The 23,393-nt window shown below is 38.6% G+C and overlaps 1 protein-coding gene across 1 annotated transcript in view; it reads right to left on the bottom strand.

Moving 5' to 3' along the window:
- Positions 1-4,031: 4,031 nt before the first annotated feature.
- The window catches only part of AP3S2 (adaptor related protein complex 3 subunit sigma 2), a 31,583-nt gene continuing 12,221 nt past the window's right edge, over positions 4,032-23,393 (bottom strand). Inside the window, exons 4-6 of the mRNA XM_072402738.1 lie at positions 18,499-18,570; positions 7,931-8,038; positions 4,032-6,466 (exon numbers count right to left, since the gene is read on the bottom strand). Of these exons, the coding sequence (XP_072258839.1) occupies positions 6,338-6,466; positions 7,931-8,038; positions 18,499-18,570 (309 nt within the window). The 3' untranslated portion in view covers positions 4,032-6,337. The remainder of the gene's footprint in view (positions 6,467-7,930; positions 8,039-18,498; positions 18,571-23,393) is intronic.

Consider the following 23,393-nt stretch of genomic DNA (forward strand, 5'->3'; position numbering starts at 1 on the left):
GTGAAAGATCCTTTCCAACAAATTGCACGTGTGTACGTAACCTTCTACATCATTCCAGGTTTTCTTTCAGAGGTTTCCTTTAAATAAAAAGCTAGTCAATGTATTTTCTTCAATGTGGCTTCTACGGCACAAATTCTGTTTAACAATCAAGAGATGACCAATTGATTTCTCAGCATTAGAAAACACATTTTACCATCTTATTGTATCTACTAATAAACAATATGTTGCCAAGACACTGGACTGTCTCAGACATGCTGACTGGTAATGCCTACCGGGTCAATTAGGGCAGTAGTATAAGCAATGATTCTAAATTACTTCAATTATATTGCAACAATACTCATAAAAATGTCACAGCTGGGTGTTTAATATACAAAGTCATTTTCCAGGTAATCTTTATTTAAACCCCCCCCCCAAAAAAAAAAAACATTAATTCTACACAACTCCAAAATGAACTGGAAAATTTGTAAAGTGCAACGTGCAGGTAAAATTTCCTATTCCTTTTCATGAAAAGATGTCGACTGATGGATTGATTTGATCCACATTTGACCCTGCCCAGAGGAGCTTACAATCTGAGAGTTGGGGGAAGTATCACGTGTAAAAGATTAAGGAATTATAGGAAATTATAAAAAGTAGGGATTATAGGAAAATCAGCTATCAGCTACTATGGGGGATTCAGGTATATGTTGATGATGATGATGTAAAATGTACAGTGCTGCATAATATGTTGGCACTATATACATACTGTTTATTATTACTATTATAATATTTGTATACATATATATATATATTAATAATAATGATCAGTTTTATTTTAAAAATTGGATAATTGAAATAAGAGAAATACAGAGCTGACCCAGAACTGACCAGTTTGATTTGACATTTTGAGCATCTAACAAAAACCGGGTACTCCGATTTCCTCCCACATTCCAAAACATGCAGTTAAGTTAATTGGCTGCCCCCAAAAATTGACCTTAGACTGTATTAAAGATATATGACTAGGATAGGGACATTAGATTGTGAGCTCCTTTGAGGGACAGCTAGTGACATGACTATGGACTTTGTACAGCGCTGCATAATATGTCAGTGCTATAATACTGTGTAAAATTAGGAAAAACTAAATACTATGTAATAATTATTGTTTATAGAATGGTAGTATATTGGCTGCCAAACTGTTTAATCTAGTTTAGACTTCTAACAAAAAAATTGTGCAAATACCAACATGGGTTCAACATCCACATGGGTCCTGTACTCAATTTCAAACCAAAAAAGAAATACACATACATCACTATTCCCTGTTTTTTCTAACACAAATAAAGTTAGTCCTCGGTATTGTTCATCGGAACTCTACTCTTCCTTCAGTCTTTGTGTTCCAAAAACCTTGGAGACTCAGATTACAGACTGAATATTGTGCAGCCAAATGTTAAGATGATTCTGTAATTACAACAGTCATGAAATACTCTCTGTTCTTGATAATGAAGAATGGTGCCTGTAAATGTTACTCAATGTAGATAGCAGGTTGAAACCTGCACATGTGTTCCTATCAGCAATAAGTCCGGGAAGGTATGACGTGAAATATTATTCACAGGTGAGGTGAAATTTTTGAGTTAATATGCACCATCTATATCAGGGGTCGGCAAACTCCGGCCTTTAGGCCAGATACGGCCTAGCCGGTAGTTCGTTCCAGCCTAACGCCCTCTGGTGGATCCGGTTGCCAGCTGGATCTGCCAGGAGACGTTAGGAACTACTGGAGCCGCCGGAGCTCCAGTGCCGCCTCCTTGCTGTGGCTCCCCTATTTACCGCGGCAGGGCTGATACTTCCGCCGCTGCGGTAAATAGGAAACGCTCCCTGAAGGTAAATCCCTCTCCTCCGCAATGCATACGGAGGAGAGGGATTTCACTTTAGGGGGCCTTCACTGGTGGGCGCGGAGCCATTAGGGCGCGACTCAGAGCCCAGCCTAGTGTGCTCCTGCCCACCCCTGAAATGGCCTACTGGCTATAAAAGTTTATTGACCCCTGATCTATATCAGTATTTGTCAACCTTTTTAACATGGGGAACCCTTGAAATAACCTTCAGCTCTTCAGGGAACCCCTTCTATAATTACTATATCCACAGCTCACAGTATATTAGTGTGGTGGTCTCTTACATTGCTGGCTATTGGGAAGAATGTCATCCTTAGAGATAATCAAAAACATCATTGGTGTCACTTAACTGACATGAGAGTCACAAATTGCTCATTGCTCAAGGAACCCCTAGAATCCCCAGGAAGAACCCTGGTTGTACTGTTGTACACTGTGCTGTACATTACATATTTCTCACCACTGCACTTTGAAAGCTGTGTTGTGGGAAAAATACTCCTCACTACTCTATTCCATACATTATATAATTATATAATATACATTATCCTTTGACTTTACAGTGCAAGAGACTGTTTGTATCATGATTTCAAAATCAATTGACCCCCTTGGTTTTTTAGCCCTTTTACATTTAAGATGTCAGATGTTTGTCTCTGCAAATCCAGCAACCCGGTTGAGAAAGTTTATTCAAAGTAAAAAGTTACATCACACCATGTAAAAAACCCAGCCAGGAGCTCTTTCTGGTGTAAAATATACATTTTACTCAACCAGTGTATTGTTGCTGCTTATGGAGTTTATGTAATCCTTTTTGACAACATCAACCATATGAAAACCAGAAATTGATCATTTGACTCGGTAATGATCCAAACTTACTAACTAATGGTTAAAAAACAAAAAATGGGTTATAGACTGCTTTAGCTAAATCCTAATTTGAAATGTTGTGGGGGAATTTGGAAACAGACAAGTTAATGTAGGGTAACCCACCATGGTCTTTCAACTGAAGGCATTTTGCATGAAGGAGTGGTCAAAATTTTCATCAAATTAGGTTTACTTGTAACAAGTCCCTTCTGTGATGGCATTGTTCCCTTCTGCAACAAAATAAACATACCTACCTGATCGCAATTTCTTTCATTTATACTCACCTGTCCTTGCTCCATCTTCACTTGCTTCTCTTCCAGGTGTTGGATCTTCGGCTATCATTCATTCATTGGCCAAGCAGGCATGACGTAACTACTGAGCATGTGAGTGGAAGTTCATTCAGTCCTGCCAACCCCAGGGGAAACCCGGCATATTCTGGCATCCTGTACATGCACAAACCGGCAGGTAAAAATGTTTTTATTGCAATAAATCACCTGCCTGCTTACAGTTTTGTAATGCAGAACTATAGTTCCTCTTAGAAAAATGTATTTAGCTATCCAGGGTGGAGTAAAGTACCAGCAGACCAGTTGTTATTCTTGCGATTTGTTTCAGGCAAGGCCTTCCGGAACGCCTTTTTTTACTGCAACACACACTGTAGTTCTGAGTTTGATTCAGAGTTCATATGGTTAGAAAGGAGTTAGTAGACCAAGCAAGGAGAATGTGGCCCAGAAAGACATAGGTGTTAAAAATGTGTGTTACTCGGGATGGCTTTTGGTGAAATGGGTTCTGGTGACATCCTCAAAGTAAAAGAGTTGGGCCACCATGGTGGTGCAAGCTTCTTCTTACTAGTTTTCTCCCAGTTCTATTCTCTGTATATCCTTACCATGTTATGTAAAGTAAACCTGACCTGGCCTACAAAGTTACTAATGTAATACAATTTCGTAAGACCAAGCATTGTATGTAAATTTTAATGCATTTCCTGTGGAGAAACTTGGGAGTCTTGAAAAAAACGTGTAGCTTCATTTTGGAATCTAGATTTACCTGATTTATATCCCTTAACAATGCGATTCAACTATCATACGGCATAAGTCGAGAGAGCAGTCGATGCTCTGGGCTATTGACAGTTATATGGCAATAGTTGAGCATTAGAATGAAGAAAAGTGGAACTTGACCGTGAATTAGCAGAAGTTGAATGTCCAATTTACAGTCAAGACCTGGGATCAACGAAAGACTAACAAAGGTGTTTGCAGATATTACAAGTTTTCTACTTCTGTTCCAGCACAGATTTACTTTATTGACTTCAGTTATCTGGAGAAAAAAAAAAATAAAAAGCATAAGATATGTAAAATGAATATTTGCACATTCTGTATAAGCTTTCTGAAGGTTGCTCATGGACTCTGTGCATCAACAGTGTGGGGCTTCTCTCAGCCAGGCAGGGATCTCCATGAGAGGTGAGATGGGGAGACATTTGCCCTATTTTTAAACCCACAAAGATTTGATGCAAACAGCTGTACACTTGGATATAATGTGGAAAAAGTGTACTGATGACTTAGCATTCTATTTTATTAAAAAGAGGGAATGATCAAGGACAGGGTGAGAGGTTTTCTTAGTTGAAGCTATTCCTGGGTACTATATTAAATGCTAATGACAGTCATACTTAAGCCTAAGCTTATACTTAAGGTGAGCTTTACACATGTAAGAAATGCCTGAATTGAGCTACATATAGCCAACCTAGAGGTATAGACCTAAGAAAACATTCACCCAATCCAGGTGGTAATGTAGTTGTGGGGTAATTGGTCAAGCTCGTTTGGGAGAAAATAAAGTTTCACAATGGTCATGATGATGGTTATCGGCCAATCACTTTTCCCCCCACCCAAGACAAGATGCACTGCTTTTTCCCAAAAATATGCAATAAAACTTTAACGTCTATAGAATTATTGGTAGAATGCTTCTTTAGCAGTAAAATTGTGTTTACATGGCAGTCATGACATATTTGTAGGTATTTTTAATCACAATCCAATGACATTCTCGGCAAAACTAAAAAAAAAAGCATTAAAATAGATATACTAAACAAAACTTGTCCATATTTTTCAACCTTCAAGTTTAAACCTAACTTCATTATGACCTCATAGTACAAAACTGACCTGTTCAAGGGTTGGAACACAAGTATATTTAGAACAACAGATGTGAGTAAAGTATTTACTTTTCAGTCCATTTGCTATGCAAACATAAAACCATAAAAGTTTATTCATCTTTGTGGTTTTAAAGCAAAGAGGAAACTCCCTAAATCTGTTTTTTTAAAGGTTCAGTAACTTCGATTTCCGAATCAAAAAAGTAAATAATTCTGACTGCTCCAATTAGAAACTAAAGTTTGTGCAAATAACATGAAGTTTCCCTCTTATCTTCATGTAAAACGAACTGTCAGCAAGGCTTTTCCCATGTAGTAATGATCCAAAGTTAACTCCTTGGTAGCAGACCAGGAGGTGGAGCGAGAGATGAACTGTACCCAGTAAATATCCATTATAATAAATTCAGCTGCATCTTGTTTATAAGGACTTGAAAAAACTGCTATGATTATTAATTCTGGTATAACTTTGGGCACTTCCAGTCTAATTGTTTATTTCAGAACTTAAAAGAGGCAAACAAAACTTCGACAAAAAAAAAAAAAAACCAAACTGCAAAAGTTTTCCTAAAACCAATTGCAATGTTGAAAATGAATGAAAAATGAGAATGAATGGGAGACGCAGTGAACGATTCAGTAACAATCATCGCTGCCCGATTTAGTGATTTTAAGGAAAATCCTGTTCCTTAGGGGTTTGTATACAATCTTGCCAGGACATTCCCAGATCTAAAAAACCAAAAGTGATCTAGAATAGAAGGGTCAGGGGTTTACTAGTGTGGAGTAAGGCTAGGTACACACGTCAGATGATTCTCCTCTGATAATCAGGGTTAGTATCAGACGAGTATCAGCGTGTGTACAGCACTCGTCGCCCAAATGACCGTCCCGGCAAATCCACGGATGAATGACGAATGATCATAGTGTAAGTGAAGGGAGAAGAGAGAGCAGCGGGGTGCCATTTCATTGTTCTCCCCCTTCCACTTCCACAGCAAAATGGTGCTGCATGTACAGCGCACCTTCCTGCATCGTTAAGTCTTTTGTCATTGGACAGGACCGTGAAAGATCCTTTCCAACGACAATTCTAGCACGCATGTGGGCAGCCTAGGAGCTGTATCTGGATTTAGAGTGACAGCAAGTATGGCACAATGGAAGCGGATCTGTTACATAGGGAGACAAGGCTGGGCAAAGCATGAAGGCCAAATACTGGCAGCATATATTTGAGGCCTTTAGTATATTTTACACATGACTCAGCCTGCTTACCTACAGATCTGCATACCTTTTGGGGTGAATTATTATTGATGACAATGAAACCTTAAACATGTCTTGACATGAAAAATAAAGTTTTCTAGCAATGTATAATTCACTAGAAGGCGTCTAACAGACCACTTCAATCTAGGTAGCAGAGGATAAAGAAAATATCAATAATCTAAATATACATTTGAGATCAATCATTTCCACAACCAGGACCTGATTAGGCATGTAGAACAGCTGTTGTTAGGCTTCACCCTCATACTAAGTGGGAGAGGTTTGGAACCTTGATGTTGAGGTCACCGATGTTGATATTGCGTGGTAGTTCTGGTAAATTCATACTCTTCACAGCAGAAACTGCTCTTGCTGGAGCTGCAGAAAAACCACTCTGAACCAAGAAAATGAGAAACAGAGAAACAATTAGGAGAGCAATAGAAAACATATCTTTATGTATTAATGGAATAAAATACCCTAGAAGGTGTTAGACTATGATTACATATTAAATAGGAACAGAAAATAGAGAGTAAAATCTGTCTTTTGCTGTACGAAGGCCTAAATTAAGGGGAGTTATCTTAAGTCTGGATTTTCCGCATCTATATATAAGAAGACTTGTTCATTGAAGGAGACTCAGCTACATTGTGTGCAATGTCTGATCTGCTAAATGATGTAGTAAATGAGTTCTCCCTACTACGAAGAACATGACTTATAACTAGGTATATGACTTTTTAGCAGATGTTCACTGCAGCCTTTTGCATATGCTAAAAAGTAAGTCACCCTCCTCACCGACCTATAAATGAAATCTAATGCATATTCAGACCCAAAACATAAAGCAGAATAAAACCCCGCTATACTCACCTGTTCGCATTCCATCGCAGGACACCACCATCCTCTTCTCTTCCTAGTTGCAACCTTTGGCCATCTGAATTGGCTGGGTTGGAATGATGCAAGTCCCACGCAGTCACCCGAGAGTTCATTTAGTCCCAGCAAGTGAAGGGGAACCCAGGATTGCTGGATATTCTGGCAACCAACAAAACATTTTGTCAGTTCACTGGACCAATCAGGTAGGGAAGAATGAATATTGCGGAAGGGACATCACCTGTCCCTTTCTGCAAAAATGGCCTGCCCGGTTAAAAAAGTGGAACTAAAGTTAAACATTTAAAAATTGCAAGCAAACAGGTACTTTATTGCAGAAGGAATAGGAAATGTCCCTTCTGCAATAGCAAAAATCTACCTGCCTGTTTGTAACTTTTAATATAAACTCACCTGTCCTCGCTCCATCACAGGCACCAGCATCTTGATTAGCCAGGCTCCACTGATGTAACCCTACACATGCTCCTCTGTTGCATGAAAATAATCAACATTCCTAGGAAAAAGAAATAGGTATGTCACCCATATATTCAGGGTGACTAAAGGCACAAGATACTGTAATATAGTCTGTAAGGTTTTATTTAATAATGAGGTTGTGTAACTGTACCTAAAAATGAATGAGGAAGTTAAGGTGTGTGAAGCTTTGGGGAGATATGTTGTGCAACATAAGCAGTGACCTTCAAAAAAAAAATTCTGTAGTTATGAACTTGCATGATGTAACATTTTAGATAAATGTATTACTAACAGAACACTAATTATTAGGAAACAACTTCATTTTATAGCCTGGAAAAGATAAAGGACACCAATAAAACAAAGCCGTGTTCAGATAAGGAAAGCATGTGATTCTTGGGTTGTTACAGGTACTGTATAAAATTTTCCCAGTTCTTCTTTTTAAAGAATCGAACTTTTGTAATTTAAAAGAAATTCCAGGCAAAAGGAATGACTGAAGCTACTAAAATAGGAACTTCAAGGTTACTGAACTCACCTCTGACTTTTCAAGCTTGTTCTGTGCCTCTACCTGAGCAACAACTTCATTCATATTGGTCTCCAGGACCATCCCACCCATCACCATTTCATGTAATATATAATGTACCTAAAAAGAAAAGAGAAGGTAAACCAATAAAATAGCCAATACAATTTTAGAAAAACACACAGAATGAAGAAGCCGATATCTTTTAATTGAGGCTTCCAGCTTTCCATGCTATTTACAATCAGTAGCAATCTAGAATCTATACATTTAACAATATGAACAGAAAAGAGAACATAACACTTATGTATAATGGCCATAAAATTAACAGCATTATGTTGAACGTTTTTTTCAGATCTATCAGATTTGCACTCTACGTAACCGATACTAAAATTACTGTGCAGACCCACAGTGTTGATGAACTTAAAGTAGACTATAATCAGAATGTTATTATTAAAAGGATTTGTTTTCCTTTTTACATAATAAAAAACATTCTTTTTTAGGTTTCCACTTCTTACATCTTTCCCATCATTGGAAAAGATAAAAGGGGAAACAAGGGGTATACTTACATCCCAAATCCCAGGAGGCTGCAGGTTGCTCCTTCTGCACATGCCCGAGATCAGGTACTGCATCATCAGAGGCAGTCCTCATATGTATCACTCAGCACTTTTCAGTAACCATCCGTCTGATTTTGGGTGGTTACTGAAGAGTTGGGTCACAATACAGGGGCTACCACCCACCCAGCTTAAAATAATTTCTGGGTTGAACACTGGCTCTAGGTATATATAAACCCCCAAAAATGTAATTTGATGTAGCTTACCAGTCCTTGGATACGGTGTCTCTATTAGTTTTTCCAGGTACATAAAAACAGAAAACATTTAGGAGTCTGGATGTCTATAAGCTGAGGCTATAGACACAGGATCCAAGATATCTATGAATATCTGATGCCATTTTGCATACCATTTTGGGGATTTTTAATGAGCAACAAGTGTCAGTCAATGAAGCATTATCGGATCAACAGAAGAGGTTCGTGCTGCGAAACGCGTTAAATTATCAAGGGACTGAGTGAAATTTTATACACCTGCTGTTGGGGATATAAGAATTAAACTCTGGTCATGTCTGTAAAACTGTGACTAACATAGAATACAGTAGGCTCTTGACTATCTGGAAAGTACCTAGTGCAGAGGCCAGAAAAAAAAAACTCTCCATAATAAAATGCTGGGGCGTTATGGGCAGGCATCTGCTGCGGTCCTCCTGCATGGTGCAAGTTGAGACATCCCTTGTGCCTGCTCTCCGGTTGTGTGTTGGATGTCTGTCGGTGCGGCGAGAGGAAGGCTGGCCTGTGTGTGGAGGTAAATACTGTACTGTATTATTAGAATTCCAGATCTGCTTTTTTGTTATCTAGCTTGCCCTTCTACTACATTAGGCCCGATAGTCCAGAGTCTACTGTATATTGTGGGGTTGCTAGACAGTTTTTGTATACTCCCCATGTCCTCACTTTGTAGCACCCACTTTAATGAAGTACAGAAAAATTCTTGTACATCCTGCTAGAAATCTTGTTTCCTTGTAACTTCCTGTGCACTGAGCTATTGGGTCTGATTTAATAAAGTTCTTCAAAACTGGAGTAGATAGACTATCATGGAGGGAAATTTGGTGATCCAGCAAACTGGGAAGACACTGCATAAATAGATGGTTTAAATACTCTAAATCAGGGGTCGGTCAGATACGGCCTAGCCGGTAGTTCTTTCGGGCCTAATGCCCTCTGGCCGGTTCGACCTAATGCCGGCCGGCAACCCGCTGCTCCTGTGGATTGGCCAGGGGGTGGAGCCATTAGGGCAGGTCCGGCCTAGTACGCTCCCGTCCACCCCATAAATGGCCTAGTGGTCATAAAACTTTGCTGACCCCTGCTCTAAATCATCACATTCTGTTTTTTATTGACAATTTGAACATTCAAACTTCTTTGAAAATGAAGCCTTCAAGCTTCCTCCATTTACTGCTTTTAAATGGACATTGAGGCGATCCAAAAATGAATGCCTAGAGAAGTGTTTCTTAACCAGGGTTCCTCCAGAGGTTGCTGTAATTTGCAGTAATTTGTTCCTCGCAGGTCAATTTAACTAACTTTGGCTATCTGTAAATTTGGCATTATTCCCACTGGCCACCAATGTAAGATGACCCGTGGATATGGTAATTATACAAGGGGTTCTCTAAAGCCTTAAAATTATTTCTAGGGTTCCCCCATGTTATAATGGTCAAGAAACAGTGGCCAAGAGGTTTGAGGCCACCCAAAAAACCAAAAGTTCTTTAACCATTTGTTTGAATATAGATTTACTTTTATCCCCAACATGTAACAATCTGTATTCTTTATTTCTGCAATTTGTGCTCCTGATTTAAATGTACTATACCTACAAGGCTTTTTTTTGCTACTCCCAGTCATGGGAGGTGTGTGTCATGATTGCATAAAAATCCCTGAGGAAGTGAGGACATCACCACACAAATCAGTTGTGGTTTTGGAAGGGCCTGGTGCCCACATATATCGTATGAATATGATTATCAGCAGAAACATAACCATTATCTAATATTCTGCAATAAAACCATTTTATGCTTATTTCTCAGAACATTAGAACAATGAAACAAATACATTACACAACATAGAATCACTGTCACATGGGGCAACTGTGCTATTACTGCTACTTTTTCTATAAAAGTTGCTATTTTCTTTTAGACAGTCACTATAATCTAACACAGACTAGTCATTTCAGTTTATAAAAGGAACCAGCAATTGTTTTCATGCTGATTGCTTACAAACACACCCTTGACACGTCACATAAACAGTTTTACATTTTTTGGGAAAAGAAGTTGTTTAAAGAACTTGAAACCTGAAAAATAAAATTATTGTAAACAATGGAAGTGGTGTATCACACTTAAACAAATGGCTTGGCAGAAGACATAAATCTGAAGCAAGAGCCTTTGGCTGATACTATTTTCACCCTCCTTTTTAATCCCTTATCAGGAACTTCCCCAAATTCTGTTAGCACATATGTATCTTTGAGCACAGATTCTGTTCCAAGCCATGAACATCTGTTTTCTACAATGCAAAATACTTGGGCAAGAAACACTGTTAAGCGACATGAGGACCTGTCAAATCTGTAAACATTTTAAAAATGGATCTTAATTGCAAAAATGTGCAAGCTGCATGCAGAATACACCAATACTAAATTATTGCAATTCGATGACATGGAGGCTACCTAGTCTTTATAGTAGCTGTCAGGCAAGGTGGCTCCATGTCTCATTGCTGGCAGCAAGAGTGAAGCTGGTATTGTAAGCTTTTCGGGGCAGGGTCCTCCTCTTGTATCACTGTTTGTAACTGTCTGTCATTTGCAAGCGATGCGTACAATGCTGCGTGTTATGTTGTGGCTAATTAAATCCTGTTTATTTTTATTATTAGAAATGTACAGTGCTAACACAGTGGCTCAGTTGTTAGAATTCTGGCCTTTGCAGCACTAGGTCCCAGGTTTGAAGCTCGGCCAGGACACTTTCTGCATGGAGTTTGCAGGGTCTCCCTATGTTTGCGTGGGTTTCCTCCGGGTACTCCGGTTTCCTTACACATTCCAAAAACATGCAGTTAGGTTAGTTGGCTTCCCCCCAAAACTGACTGTGTTAAAGACATATGACTATGGTAGGCACATATGAGCTCCTTTGAGGGACAGCTAGTGATATGACTATGGACTTCGTAACATGCTGCGTAATATGTCGGCACTATAAAAACTCTGTATAATATTAATTTTTAATAATAATATTTAAAATACATTAGAACTGTTGGAGAGAAGATGGTGACATATTATGTAAGGATATACCCCTTAGGGTTCATATACATATACTTTGGACTGTAGGCCAAACCATCATCTATAAATAACCTGCAATAAACAAATGTGCTAACAGGAATTGTACAATAAATACCATATCTAGAAATACATCCGCAGTTACAAAAGAGCAAGGCATAAAATGCGCAGGCTTCTAACTATAGTTCAGGTGATTATATGGTAATTACAAATAAATAGCATAACTAGTGAAATAGATAAATACCTATCTACAGATACCATTATCTGTCAAAAACAAATCATCTCAGTATTGAATGTTAGGTAACATGTAATAAATAGGTTGAGGCAACATATATATTATATATATCATATATATATCTAAGGACAAATTCCAGGATATTACATACACAATGCAAATATATGTTTATATATCTTTGAAAGATAGAGAGCAGCTAGTCCAGCCTTTCTTCTTGTTGACATGGGGGGAACCATTAGCTTTTAACTTATATTATCACAGCACTAAATTGTAATATCACAATCATTATGAGTTACTTGTTGACTGGTCTTGCTTTATACCTTTAAGAATAAGATTTCTCCATACTGCACAAAGAACAAGAATAACATATATTGCACACACACGATATGAGCAATACTTCTTTGTGTAAGTAGGGTCTAAGTGTGTTCTAAGTCATGTATGGTAATTTGATTTACCCAGCAAACTGGATAAAAGTCCAACAAGTAGTATGGGTAGCTTTAAGGTGGACCTAAACTCAACATTTTCACTTCAAGACTGAATAGGAGTGCAGAGCCTCCATATACCAACATCACGCATCCCAGGGGGCTCTGGGTGCTCCTCCTGCACATGCTCGATATCAGGCATGCGCAGAAGGGGTATTTTTTCCACTAAGGGGAAAGAGATGCTGATCTCACGCATGCGCAGCGAGATTTGCTTTTCCCCCCTTTACATCGAGCTATGTCACTCAATCTCGCACATGTGCACTGCGAGTTCGGGTGATGTAGCAAGTAACAAGGAGAAGACGAAAGAGAAGTTTGCAGATGGCAGTTGCCGGCGCTTCCTCTGCACCAGGGCAAAGAGGAATTCTAGGACGATGCAGGATCAGATCGAGGGAAGGACCAGCGCCATCCAGGGATATGTGATATTAAAGGTAATTGTGATTTTTTTTTATTTTTTAGTTTAATTCTGCTTTAAGTGGCTTCGGTTTCTGTATGCAGCATATGTGGGCTTTCAATGTTCCCTAGCCTTCCATATTTATGTTCAGTTCCCCTTTAATAGAAACCAATAAAAAAGAGTAAGAAACAATAAAAAAAAATCCTTTGATAGGTAAAATTAGTGAATATATTCAACATGACTGCTGCTGAATTATCTTCTAGTATCAATATCAACATGCGGGCCACGTTTGTTCACTGAAAAAGTTAATGGAAGTTCAACAACTAGTAGAAGTCCTATAGGATTCGGCTCAAAGCGAGCATAGGTGGGGAAAAACATCAAGCAAAATAAAGGGAAAACATCCAGAAAAAAACAAATAATCCACTTGCTTTTCATTATACATATCTTTGGGCACCATGGTTCCTCCCATGTTTCCAGACACAGGGCCATAATTCAAGCTAGGTCATACAGGTTGTGGCCTAGGATGCTGGGGCTGCATGAATAGGTTGTTGTGGGCCATTGCAAGCAATTATTGCTCACTTGCTGCTTTACATAAACAAAAATGGGGAGTTTAGTAAATGCAGTTGGTAATTTTATTCTTGTTAGGAGAACATTAGCAGAAAAACCTAGAAACCTACATATACCATAGCCGTCTTCTTCTCAGTCCCTTTTAGCTGGATGAACCACCTGGCACTTTTTGGTTAATTACCGAAAAGTTGGGTCACAAGACAGGGACAGTTGGGACAAAATACAAAGACTATGGCAAAATTGGACATACTAAGATGGAGGGCAAAGTTGGAACAAAGTATAGGGAAGGGGTAGAATGCAGAGAGAGTTATTAGGGGCTACCGGATATCTATGGTACAAACAACCGGGAGCACTCAATGTGTCATGTATTTCCCCTTTTTTGACCACCCGGTCACAGCTTCTTCCTACCCCGATGAAAAAAATTCTGGGGAGAACACTGTATAATAAAAAATTTTAAGTTAACAATGGTTGGAATAGGCCCAGTGTTCTCAAGCCAAACAAGCAAGGATGTACAAAGCAACATCCAGTTCTAGTGTTTAACTTTTTTTCTGACATGCTTTATGAACTGCGCTTCTGCTGAAATCTTAACTCTTATATCTGCCAATAATTCATAGAGGAAACAGGGCATGTGGGTACAGAGAATACATATGTCTTGTATAAACAATGCTAGCAACAAAGAGCAGCTTCCTTCCTGGAACATAGACCTACTACGGGTCAGTTAGTAAGGCAAATAGATATCCATGGGAAGAAGCTAAAACAAATGACTTGGTATTTTTATAGCATCTGATAAAAAGTGAGCAATAAAACCATCCTGACAAATTTACAAAAAAAAATTAAACTAGGAGATCATAGATTTCAAATTGCCAGATATATGTGCAAAGTCCCAAAATGAGATGCTAAAATTCAAGATCCAAAATCTCCTCCAAGTGCCTAAAGCTGCGTACACACATCCAATAACTATAGTTGGAAATGAACAATGAACAACTGACAAATGATCGATTGGCCAAAAATAGTTAAAAAAAAGTGACCAACAAGCCCAACGAACGAGGATTGTCCTTGAAAATGAACGACCAGCACGGTGGATCCGATTGGCCGACGATTGTTCACTATTCATCATGTGTACAGTCATTCAATGATTGTGCATGTTTCTGCAATACACTTTCTCCTTTACATGTCACTCCCTGCATCGTTCAAACGATTGTATCTAGCGTGTGTACACTATTGGTGGATTATATTTGAACGATCGTATCATTACAGCATGAACATAATTGTGCATAATTGTTGATGGGTCATAATAGTTTGTTTTCTAATGATAATTATTGGAAGTGTGTACCTAGCTTAACACTATAGTATTACTATTAAACATATGTAAGCATATGTGCCTTTATTTACTTTTAAGTAAAATATACTGCATTAGTAAGTATTATTAGTAGTACTGGCCAGCATTGGTAGAAGTAATGGTAAACCACAGAAAAGAGAAGGATTAGTACTGGAGATGGGTTTGTTGGGTAACCTCTCACCACAAACAAAAGTTTTTTTTACATATAGGTATCATAAAAGATACAGTACAGGCTTCACAATGTAAAATATAGAACAGAGATTGAAAATTATCCCAAACTCCTCTTAAACAAGTGACGTATTTGGGGGATTTAGGCTATACAAACACTCTTATTTTGTGCAAAAGGGATGTTATTTAGTACAGGGCTTACTTGAAATAACACAAATTAAATCCTTAAGACTCTATACCGAATGCGTTTCGCCTTATTGGCTTCCTCAGGGAAACTCGAGACAGATAAGCTAATAGATTTAACAGTATATTTGTCCTATTAGCTTATCCGTCTCGAATTCCCAGAGGAAGCCAATAAGGCGAAACACGCCGGGCTACAGAGACTTAAGGATCACATTTGCATTGTTGAAAGTAAGCCTTTTTTCTATGTACTAAGTAGGATCCCTTTTCCACAAAATATGGGTGTTTGTATAGCCTAAATCCCCCCAAAAAACTGAGAAATTCCAGGACAATGCAGGACTGGATCATGGGAAGGACCAGCGCCATCGAGGGGTCTGTAGGATTAAAGCTAAGTGTAATTTTTATGTTTAGTTCAGTTCTGCTTTAAGGATATTGAAGTATGCTCCCGCAGGCAATGCCAGGCTTGGTGGATTCCATTCGGAGGTTGTTAAATAAAATAAAAAATGGATCTAGGAACAGTAAAGGGGTTGAGGAAAAGCCTTGAAACCATTCTGCAACAGGAACTAGAGCAATGACTCCTTGATACAAAAGACCTAAAAAAGGTTTAATGAAGAAGGTAACAATGTAATGAGCTGTGGAGTCGGAAGCAGAAGAATTATGTAGGAAAAAAATCTACAGACTCTGATTATACAGCCCTGGGTGTAACACAAGAAGATTGGAGGCAAAAACCAAGAAAGATAAAAAAGCAAAACTATTTTGTAGCATCTGGAAACCACTTCCCACATCAGCTATGGCAAAAATTGTTTACAGGTGCTCCCCCATGTTGTGGAGGTTGTCGTTCCTAATCTATCATGTTGGATTATCAAACAGAACCAAAACCTCAACAAGATGCTTGTCAAAGAGCTGAGCATCCTGGATTTATAGCCATAATCGCTGAACTGTCACAGTAACAGTAAATGTGACTGTGTATTTATCCTAAGGATCCTAGGCTCAAGCTAATATTGAGCCAAATGTTTTGGAAGTATTATTATTATTATTAGTATTAATAATAATAATAAACAGTAGTTATATAGTGCCAACATATTACGTAGCATTGTACAATAAATAGGCTTTGCAAATAGCAGACAGATACAGACAGTCACACAGTAGGAGGAGAAGACCCTGCCCCGAAGAGCTTACAATCTAAGAGGTGGGGAAAGGGGGGGGATATGGATTGGTGCTTGAGTAGTGAGGGTTTTAGTAGACAGAAGAAGATGGGTACGTGAGTATGATGGGTTTTGAGTGCTCTTTTAAATGAGCAGTGGTCTGAGCAAGCCGAATAGGACAAGAAAGACCATTCCAGAGAGTGAGGACAGCTCTAGAAAAGCTTTGGAGCCGTGCATGTGATGAGGTTATGAGGTGAGTGAGGAAGTCATTAGTAGATTTGCATTGGTGACGTTTGCTTTCACTCCTGCCAAGCTATGACAGGGTACAGAAGTGAGTGGAAATGACTCTAAACAAGATACAAAACAGCTAATAATTTAACTCTGTCTGTGCTAAACTTGGAAAAAGTTTGCTGTAGCTGAGTAACATCTACATATACACAACAAATTATTACCATTTTTTTCCAGTCAAACAAAATAGGTTTAAAGATGTCATGCTGAAAAAAGTACCAATATACACAGATATAATCAGTAAAACATTTTGCTGACAGATTGTTTACGGACTATGCATTTTGTTATTTTTATTACCTTGGAGGTAAGAGAATTACAGTGGACCATAAAAAAAACAACATAAAGCAATTGACAGGGTGTTTAACCTGCTATTTAGTTTCTAATGGATGTTGTATATTATATCTGGTTGATCAAATTATTTTATTGCTTTGTTACAGACTGATATGTACTTATGGTAAGGTAATGGGATAACCCTGACAACACAATGTTTTCCTAAAAGCTAAAAATGCCACAAAAAAAAACACAACACAATTCAAAGCAAAAAGCTGAATCAGAAGTCCTTGTTGTCCAAAGTCACCTGTGATTCCTGTAGACGTTTTCAATGTCTTTAGGACACAGGAGGAGGGGAAGACCCGGCCCCGAAGAGCTTTAAATCTAGGAGGTGTGGGAAGTATCACACAACAGGAGGGGAGATATATCAATAAAAAAATTGAAACAGCAAAGTGAAGATATGAAGCTTCCTGGGGAAGAGGGGGCATTGAAAAATGCTTTATTGCATTGTGGTTGATTAACAACTACTAGAAATAAACTGCTAATGCAAACTTTTGTGGCAGGGGACAAAAATTAGTACCAGCAGGGCCACACAGTTCACAGTAAAACTTACCAACACATAAAATGTTCCTTAACACTTCAAATGCAACTCGGACACCAACGGACGTGACTTTACTTCCTGTTAGTGTAGAATACCCATGTCTCATTATATGCAATCTACAGGGCCCATATAAGCCATTAGCGAACCCCGGGAGTGTCCTGCTGCAGAAGCAGGCATATGATAATGCAAACTGTGACCACTGGAATTTTACCGATTGTATATTCACTTTCAGAGCTTTACAGGTAGATTTTAAAGGGAAAAATGACAGATTTATAGTCTTGCTGACTGCATAATGGAGCAAAACTGGTAATAAATATTCACATTTAATCCTGTGCAAATGACATAATTATGGAAACCCCGATACCTGCTCAGTTCTCGGTTAGGGTCACCAAGATTTGGCACAGATTTGCCCTTGATGCAGGCTCTGAACTTGTGGCTTGCTACAAACTAATAGCATTGTGTTTACCAGGGAACAAAAGATGAGAAATTACTTCCTCCTGCCTGCAGGAGATTGAGGAGATCATTTCAAACTCTGAAAAGCCATTTAATGGATACGTTCACTTTCCCCCTGTCAGAAAAAGCATTAAGCTAAATGGGGTTTACTGCACAGACAGAAGGGGAATACAAACAAATGCTGGCCCCGTAGTCCTCTGGATCTCCATAAGTATGGAACATTGAGGAGTAGAAGGATTAGGTTAGTGTAGGGAGGGATAAGTGTATATTGCACAATGATAAAGGCTACACATTCACATTCCTAAAATATAAAAAAATGCAATTTAAAAGGTGCTGCAATGCAGCCTTTCCTTTGCGTATTTTTTCAAGTGCTTGATGTGTTTTACGACACAGGCTAATGTGCATTTTCACTGGAAAAGCATGTGTGTTAAAAAGACATATGTGAGACTGTATGTGAGTCTAACATATTGGTATAGTTTTTTGTCTTGAAAATTTAACCTGTCAATAAAAATCAAGGCCACTTAGGACTATAATAATAATTTGGAGTCTTCAGGACAAGCACACTAAAACTCTTTTTTCTTCATGGAAAGTATTCGATTGGAACAAGTAATGGGGGCTGGAGACTCACCTTATCTACATTAAAGATCAAGTCCAGTTCACATACATTTTCAAAACATTTATCCAAAGTTTCCACGAAAACCTATAAGAAAAGCAAAAAATAAAAGAATTCAGTTATACAAGAATACTAAAACATTCAGTTCCTTCCCCTAATTTAATAATAGGGATAGCAGGGTGGCTCAGAGGTTAGCACCCTCACCTTTGCAGTGCTAGGTCACAGGTATTAATCTCGGCCAGGACACTATCTGCAATGAGTTTGCAGGTTCACCCCAAGTTTGTGTGGTTTTCCTCTGGTTTCCTCTCACATTCTAAAAACATGCAGTTAGGTTAATTGGCTTACCCCCAAATTGACCTTAGACTGTATAAAAGACATAGGACTATTGCAGAGACATTAGATTGTGAGCCCCATTAAGGGACAGCTAGTGAAATAACTATGGACTTTGTACAGCGCTGTGTAATATGTTGGCGCTTTATAAATGCTGGATAATAATGTGGTAGGGAACCAATGCAAAAACACTGAGAACATCAGAAAGTTGACAAAACTGAAAAAAACCCTTGCACATAATGTCCTGATGGAGATTTAAATCTGAATCCTAACGTTTCAAAGGCAAGAGTGCTAGCTACTGAGCCAACTGTGTGCAGTATTACTCTGCAGCAGCATTCTTTATGTATCTTGCAACAAATCTTAGAAAGTTAGGTTAAATGTTCCTATAGGCAGTTATGGTTGCAATGCAATAAAATAGCAGCTGTTTAACCACCACAGTAACAGTGACAAAGGTAAGTATATAGAGCTGATAGGGTCACCACTAAAGTGAATCCAAAGCTCTGCCTGAAAAAAACTCTTTACATTTAGAAGGCAACTGTAGAATGTATGTTTGTAAAATACCCTACCACTGCACTAATTACTAAACAGTCCTTTACTTACACTAAACTCCTCTTTGGAAGCCACTCTTGTCCAATCTTCATCATTACCACCAAAGGTAACACATGCATTGGATGAGCTTTCACATCTAGAATTAAACTTGAATAAACACAACCTAAAGAATGCTCAGAACAGAGGTCCTGAGGGCTTTGAAAATTGGAGTAAAATGGCCTTTAGGGCAACACATTTCCAAATGAGGAAGTACACAGCAAACACCTTTGTAATAATGTTATAGGCACATTCAATACTTGTTGTTTTTGAATTCAGGAATGTAATTGCCATGCCCAGTAATAGTCACTTTTACAACCCCCTGCTCTAAAACCCAGGCAACTACTGAAGTTGATGTAATGATTAAACCCCTTCTAACCTCCAGAGGTGCCCTCATGTCTTTTGACACAACCTGTAACAACGCTTTCAGTAAAAGATTCACAGTTCAAATACACACACTCTCATGTGCAGTGTTCTGCCCAGACCCTTTTAGGCGGAGGCATCACTCGGCACTTTTTAGGAACCACCGGGCTGTTTTTGGGTGGTTATTAAAACATTGGGTCACAATAAAAGGGCCCATCACCCACCTACAATTTCTTCCCAACCAGTTAAAAAAATTCTGGGGGACATGAACCGATTCCAGCGTGTGTAGGCAACATGGATAGAGTATTATATGCCAAAAGGTGATGTAGAATGATACTCAGGGTAAATGTATGCAATCTGCCCACCTGGGGCATCTACCTCAACCGGGGGATGCCCCTTAAGGATTACCACTCTCATTATGGACAAGGATCAGCCCCAAGGGCAATGTTAAAGACCTAAATCCCAGAAGCCTACAGGTATATACTAACCGCACTGTTGGCCTTATGTGTTTTATATTTAGAAAATCCTGGCCAACAGCCCTGGCTATTTATTGCCATTTACCATTTTTTGTACACTTTTTGTATGCACTGCCTTGAAGAATGATTGTTTATTAAGCTGGATTGTGCATTTTTTTGTAAAATTTTCTTAAAAACAAAACAAATTCTGGGGAGGACACTGCATATATATTACCCCAATACACATACATTGCTACAGAAGACTGTCATAGACTATAAATGTACTTTATGAGATGCTTGGAGGCTGCAGGGATAGTACAAGAGTGGTGGTAGACTGAGATCAAGATCGGGGAGATTTATATTTTGGTTAAAAGGAGTCTTAGGTTTTTAAGAAAATACATAAAAACACAGAAGCAGAAGCCACCTAAGTTAGAACAAGTAACTTTAATTCCACAGATCCCTCAATCATGCTTGACCTTTCCTGTATCCGCTCCCGCTACATCAAGGAAACCTCATTTGTCCACCAGATGCTGGAAGGGATCCTGAGCATGCATGAGATTGGCATCTCTTTCCCTCAGTGTAGAAAAATTCCCCTTCTGATTTTGGGATTGCGCAGAAGGAGCAGCCAGGAACCTCCTGGAATACATTACATAGGTATCCCAGAAGGCTCTGCGCACCCATTCAATTTTGATCGCCATAAGAATCAAGGCAAAAAGTGAAGGTGTTTCACCATTTTTTTTAACTTTTTTATATAAAAGGGTTATCTACCATTATATCAAGTAAGAACTTTGAGTTTAGGTCTGCTTTAAATGTTATGCCATCAAGCATATTTTTATCCAGGTCAAGGTGGGGTGGCCAGAAAAGTATTCTGGGAAAAGGTCTGGGAAGAACACAGTAAATAATTAATAAATTATCTGTGCTCAGCAAAAAAAAGGAATCTTTCTTCTTTCTCTCCCAATCCGAGCCTGAATCAATCAGTTTCCCATACAGCAGGTATGACTAGTTAGTAAAATATTTCCTGGTTTGGCTCATTTAAACATTTGCCAATCCTTAATCTCGCCCTGCCAACCTAGACCTTGAGAAATACATGGGTGGATGCAAAATTATGAAAACATCTATGTAAAATGCAAGACTGTCAGAACTAATCCCATCAATGTAACACAAATAACTGAAACTGTCCAAGTCACACCTAACATCGAAACTTTGTCAAGAAGGAAAATAGATCAGCAATCCAATGTGAACTATTAAAAGGGAAATGATAATCTTCCTAAAGATACCCATATCCATCCGATAAGAATTAGATATTTAGCATGAACTTAAGATATGGTTTAAGAGGCTGGTTTCGATCAATAGGTCACTGTTGAAGATTAGCAATTACTTTGATACTAGCAGCTATCTATGTGATACCAAACAACTCACTTCTGAGCACTTGCCTGCATAAAAATCATAACTTTTTTAATGTGGACCTAAACTCAAAATTTTTACTGTACATAAATGGGTAGACAACCCTTTTAGATAATTAAAACATTGCATTTAATTTTTTTTAAGTGCAACATCCTTTTTTTTCAGGTTTGCTGGATCATCCAGCTTCACTGATTTAATTTAATAATAAACTTTAAATAACAAAACACAAAAATCTGTTAAAAATATTTAAACATGTAATATAACTGTATAGTAGCGTGTATAAATATATATAAATACACACATATATACACACACACACCGGTATATAAAATATAAATATTTATTTATTATATGAATATATATGAATGGAGATCGGAGGAGGCAGACCAGCCCCCAGGACATGTGGGGACCAGCTGGACGCCGGGGGACAGCAACGGAACAAGATAAGTGGGTTTTTATCCTGCTTTTAGGTACCCGAGTCTGAGTAAAATCGACCCCAAGTCAGACTCGAGATTACTGCTAGGGGGGTTAATATAGAAATACGACACAGCTAAAAAATTACTGTGCATCACTGAACTTATTAAGAAGTTTACTTAGTAATGTACCCATTATAAGTGCTTTATAAGAGGACCTACAAGAACCTAGTAGGCACCTAAATAAAAGCTTTGAAGAATTTTGGTAAAACAGCTTATAATAGGTAGACAGTTGAAACACACACATGTCCCTTTTATTTGTGTGTACCACTTGGGTCACAATAGAGGAGCTGCCACCCACCTACAGCTTCTTCCCACCCAGCTTAAAACAATCTCAGGAGAATACTATATATATAATCATTTTCACAAAACAAATTTTAATTCTCATTTTTGGGATAAAGAACCTATTAAGACAACAAGCCAAATCAATGTCTTTTCTCCATAGTGGCTGATACAATTTGTCATTGTCATAATGTTATCTCCATGTTCCATTATCACTTTACAAAAGAATATTAAGGCTACGTACACACATGCAATAACGGTCGTTGGAAAGGATCTTTCGCGAAGGGCTGTATGATGCATAAACGAGCGCTGTACATACAGCCCCTTCTGCTCAATAGAGAGGGGAGAACGACGGAGCGGCACCCCACTGTGCTCTCTCTCCTTCACTTTCATTGCAGTTATTTGCTGTCTGTGGATCCGCCGAGACAGATCCATGAATGACTGAGGACAAGCGCTGTACACACGACAGATTGTCGTCCCAGGCGATTATCAGATGACGTGTGTATGTAGCCTAACGATTGTTCCTCCTCCATAGATCCACTGGGACAGTCTACAGGACAACGGACAATGAGGGCTGTACACACTAAGATCGCCTCAGGGCTGATATCGGACGAGAATCATTTGACATGCGTACGTAGCCTTAGGATTACTGGGAGAATATCCCAGCTTTACTGCAGGGCCTTTCTGTTTTATATGAAGAGGAAACATTTAACTGCACACGTTCTAACTTACACTTGTAAGCAAGTATCTAGGCGACATCTCAGGAAACAAATTCCCTGCCAGTCATACTTTCATTTATGGTTGCCCTATTGTTGCAGAATACATCCTCTAGAGGTGGACTGGGATGTCACATTATACAACTTTACAAAGTATGAATAACAGTATTAGTGACTGCATTGTAAGAGATAAGACAGAGTGGAAAAGTTTCTCAAATGTTTTTTCATATCAGTATCTATTCATACTGATAATGATATACTGAAAAAACAAATACTGTCACACAGTCAGCTATGAGATAACA

This window comes from Pyxicephalus adspersus, chromosome 2 (genome assembly GCF_032062135.1).
Source record: "Pyxicephalus adspersus chromosome 2, UCB_Pads_2.0, whole genome shotgun sequence".
In the NCBI taxonomy this organism is placed as follows: Eukaryota; Metazoa; Chordata; class Amphibia; order Anura; family Pyxicephalidae; genus Pyxicephalus; species Pyxicephalus adspersus.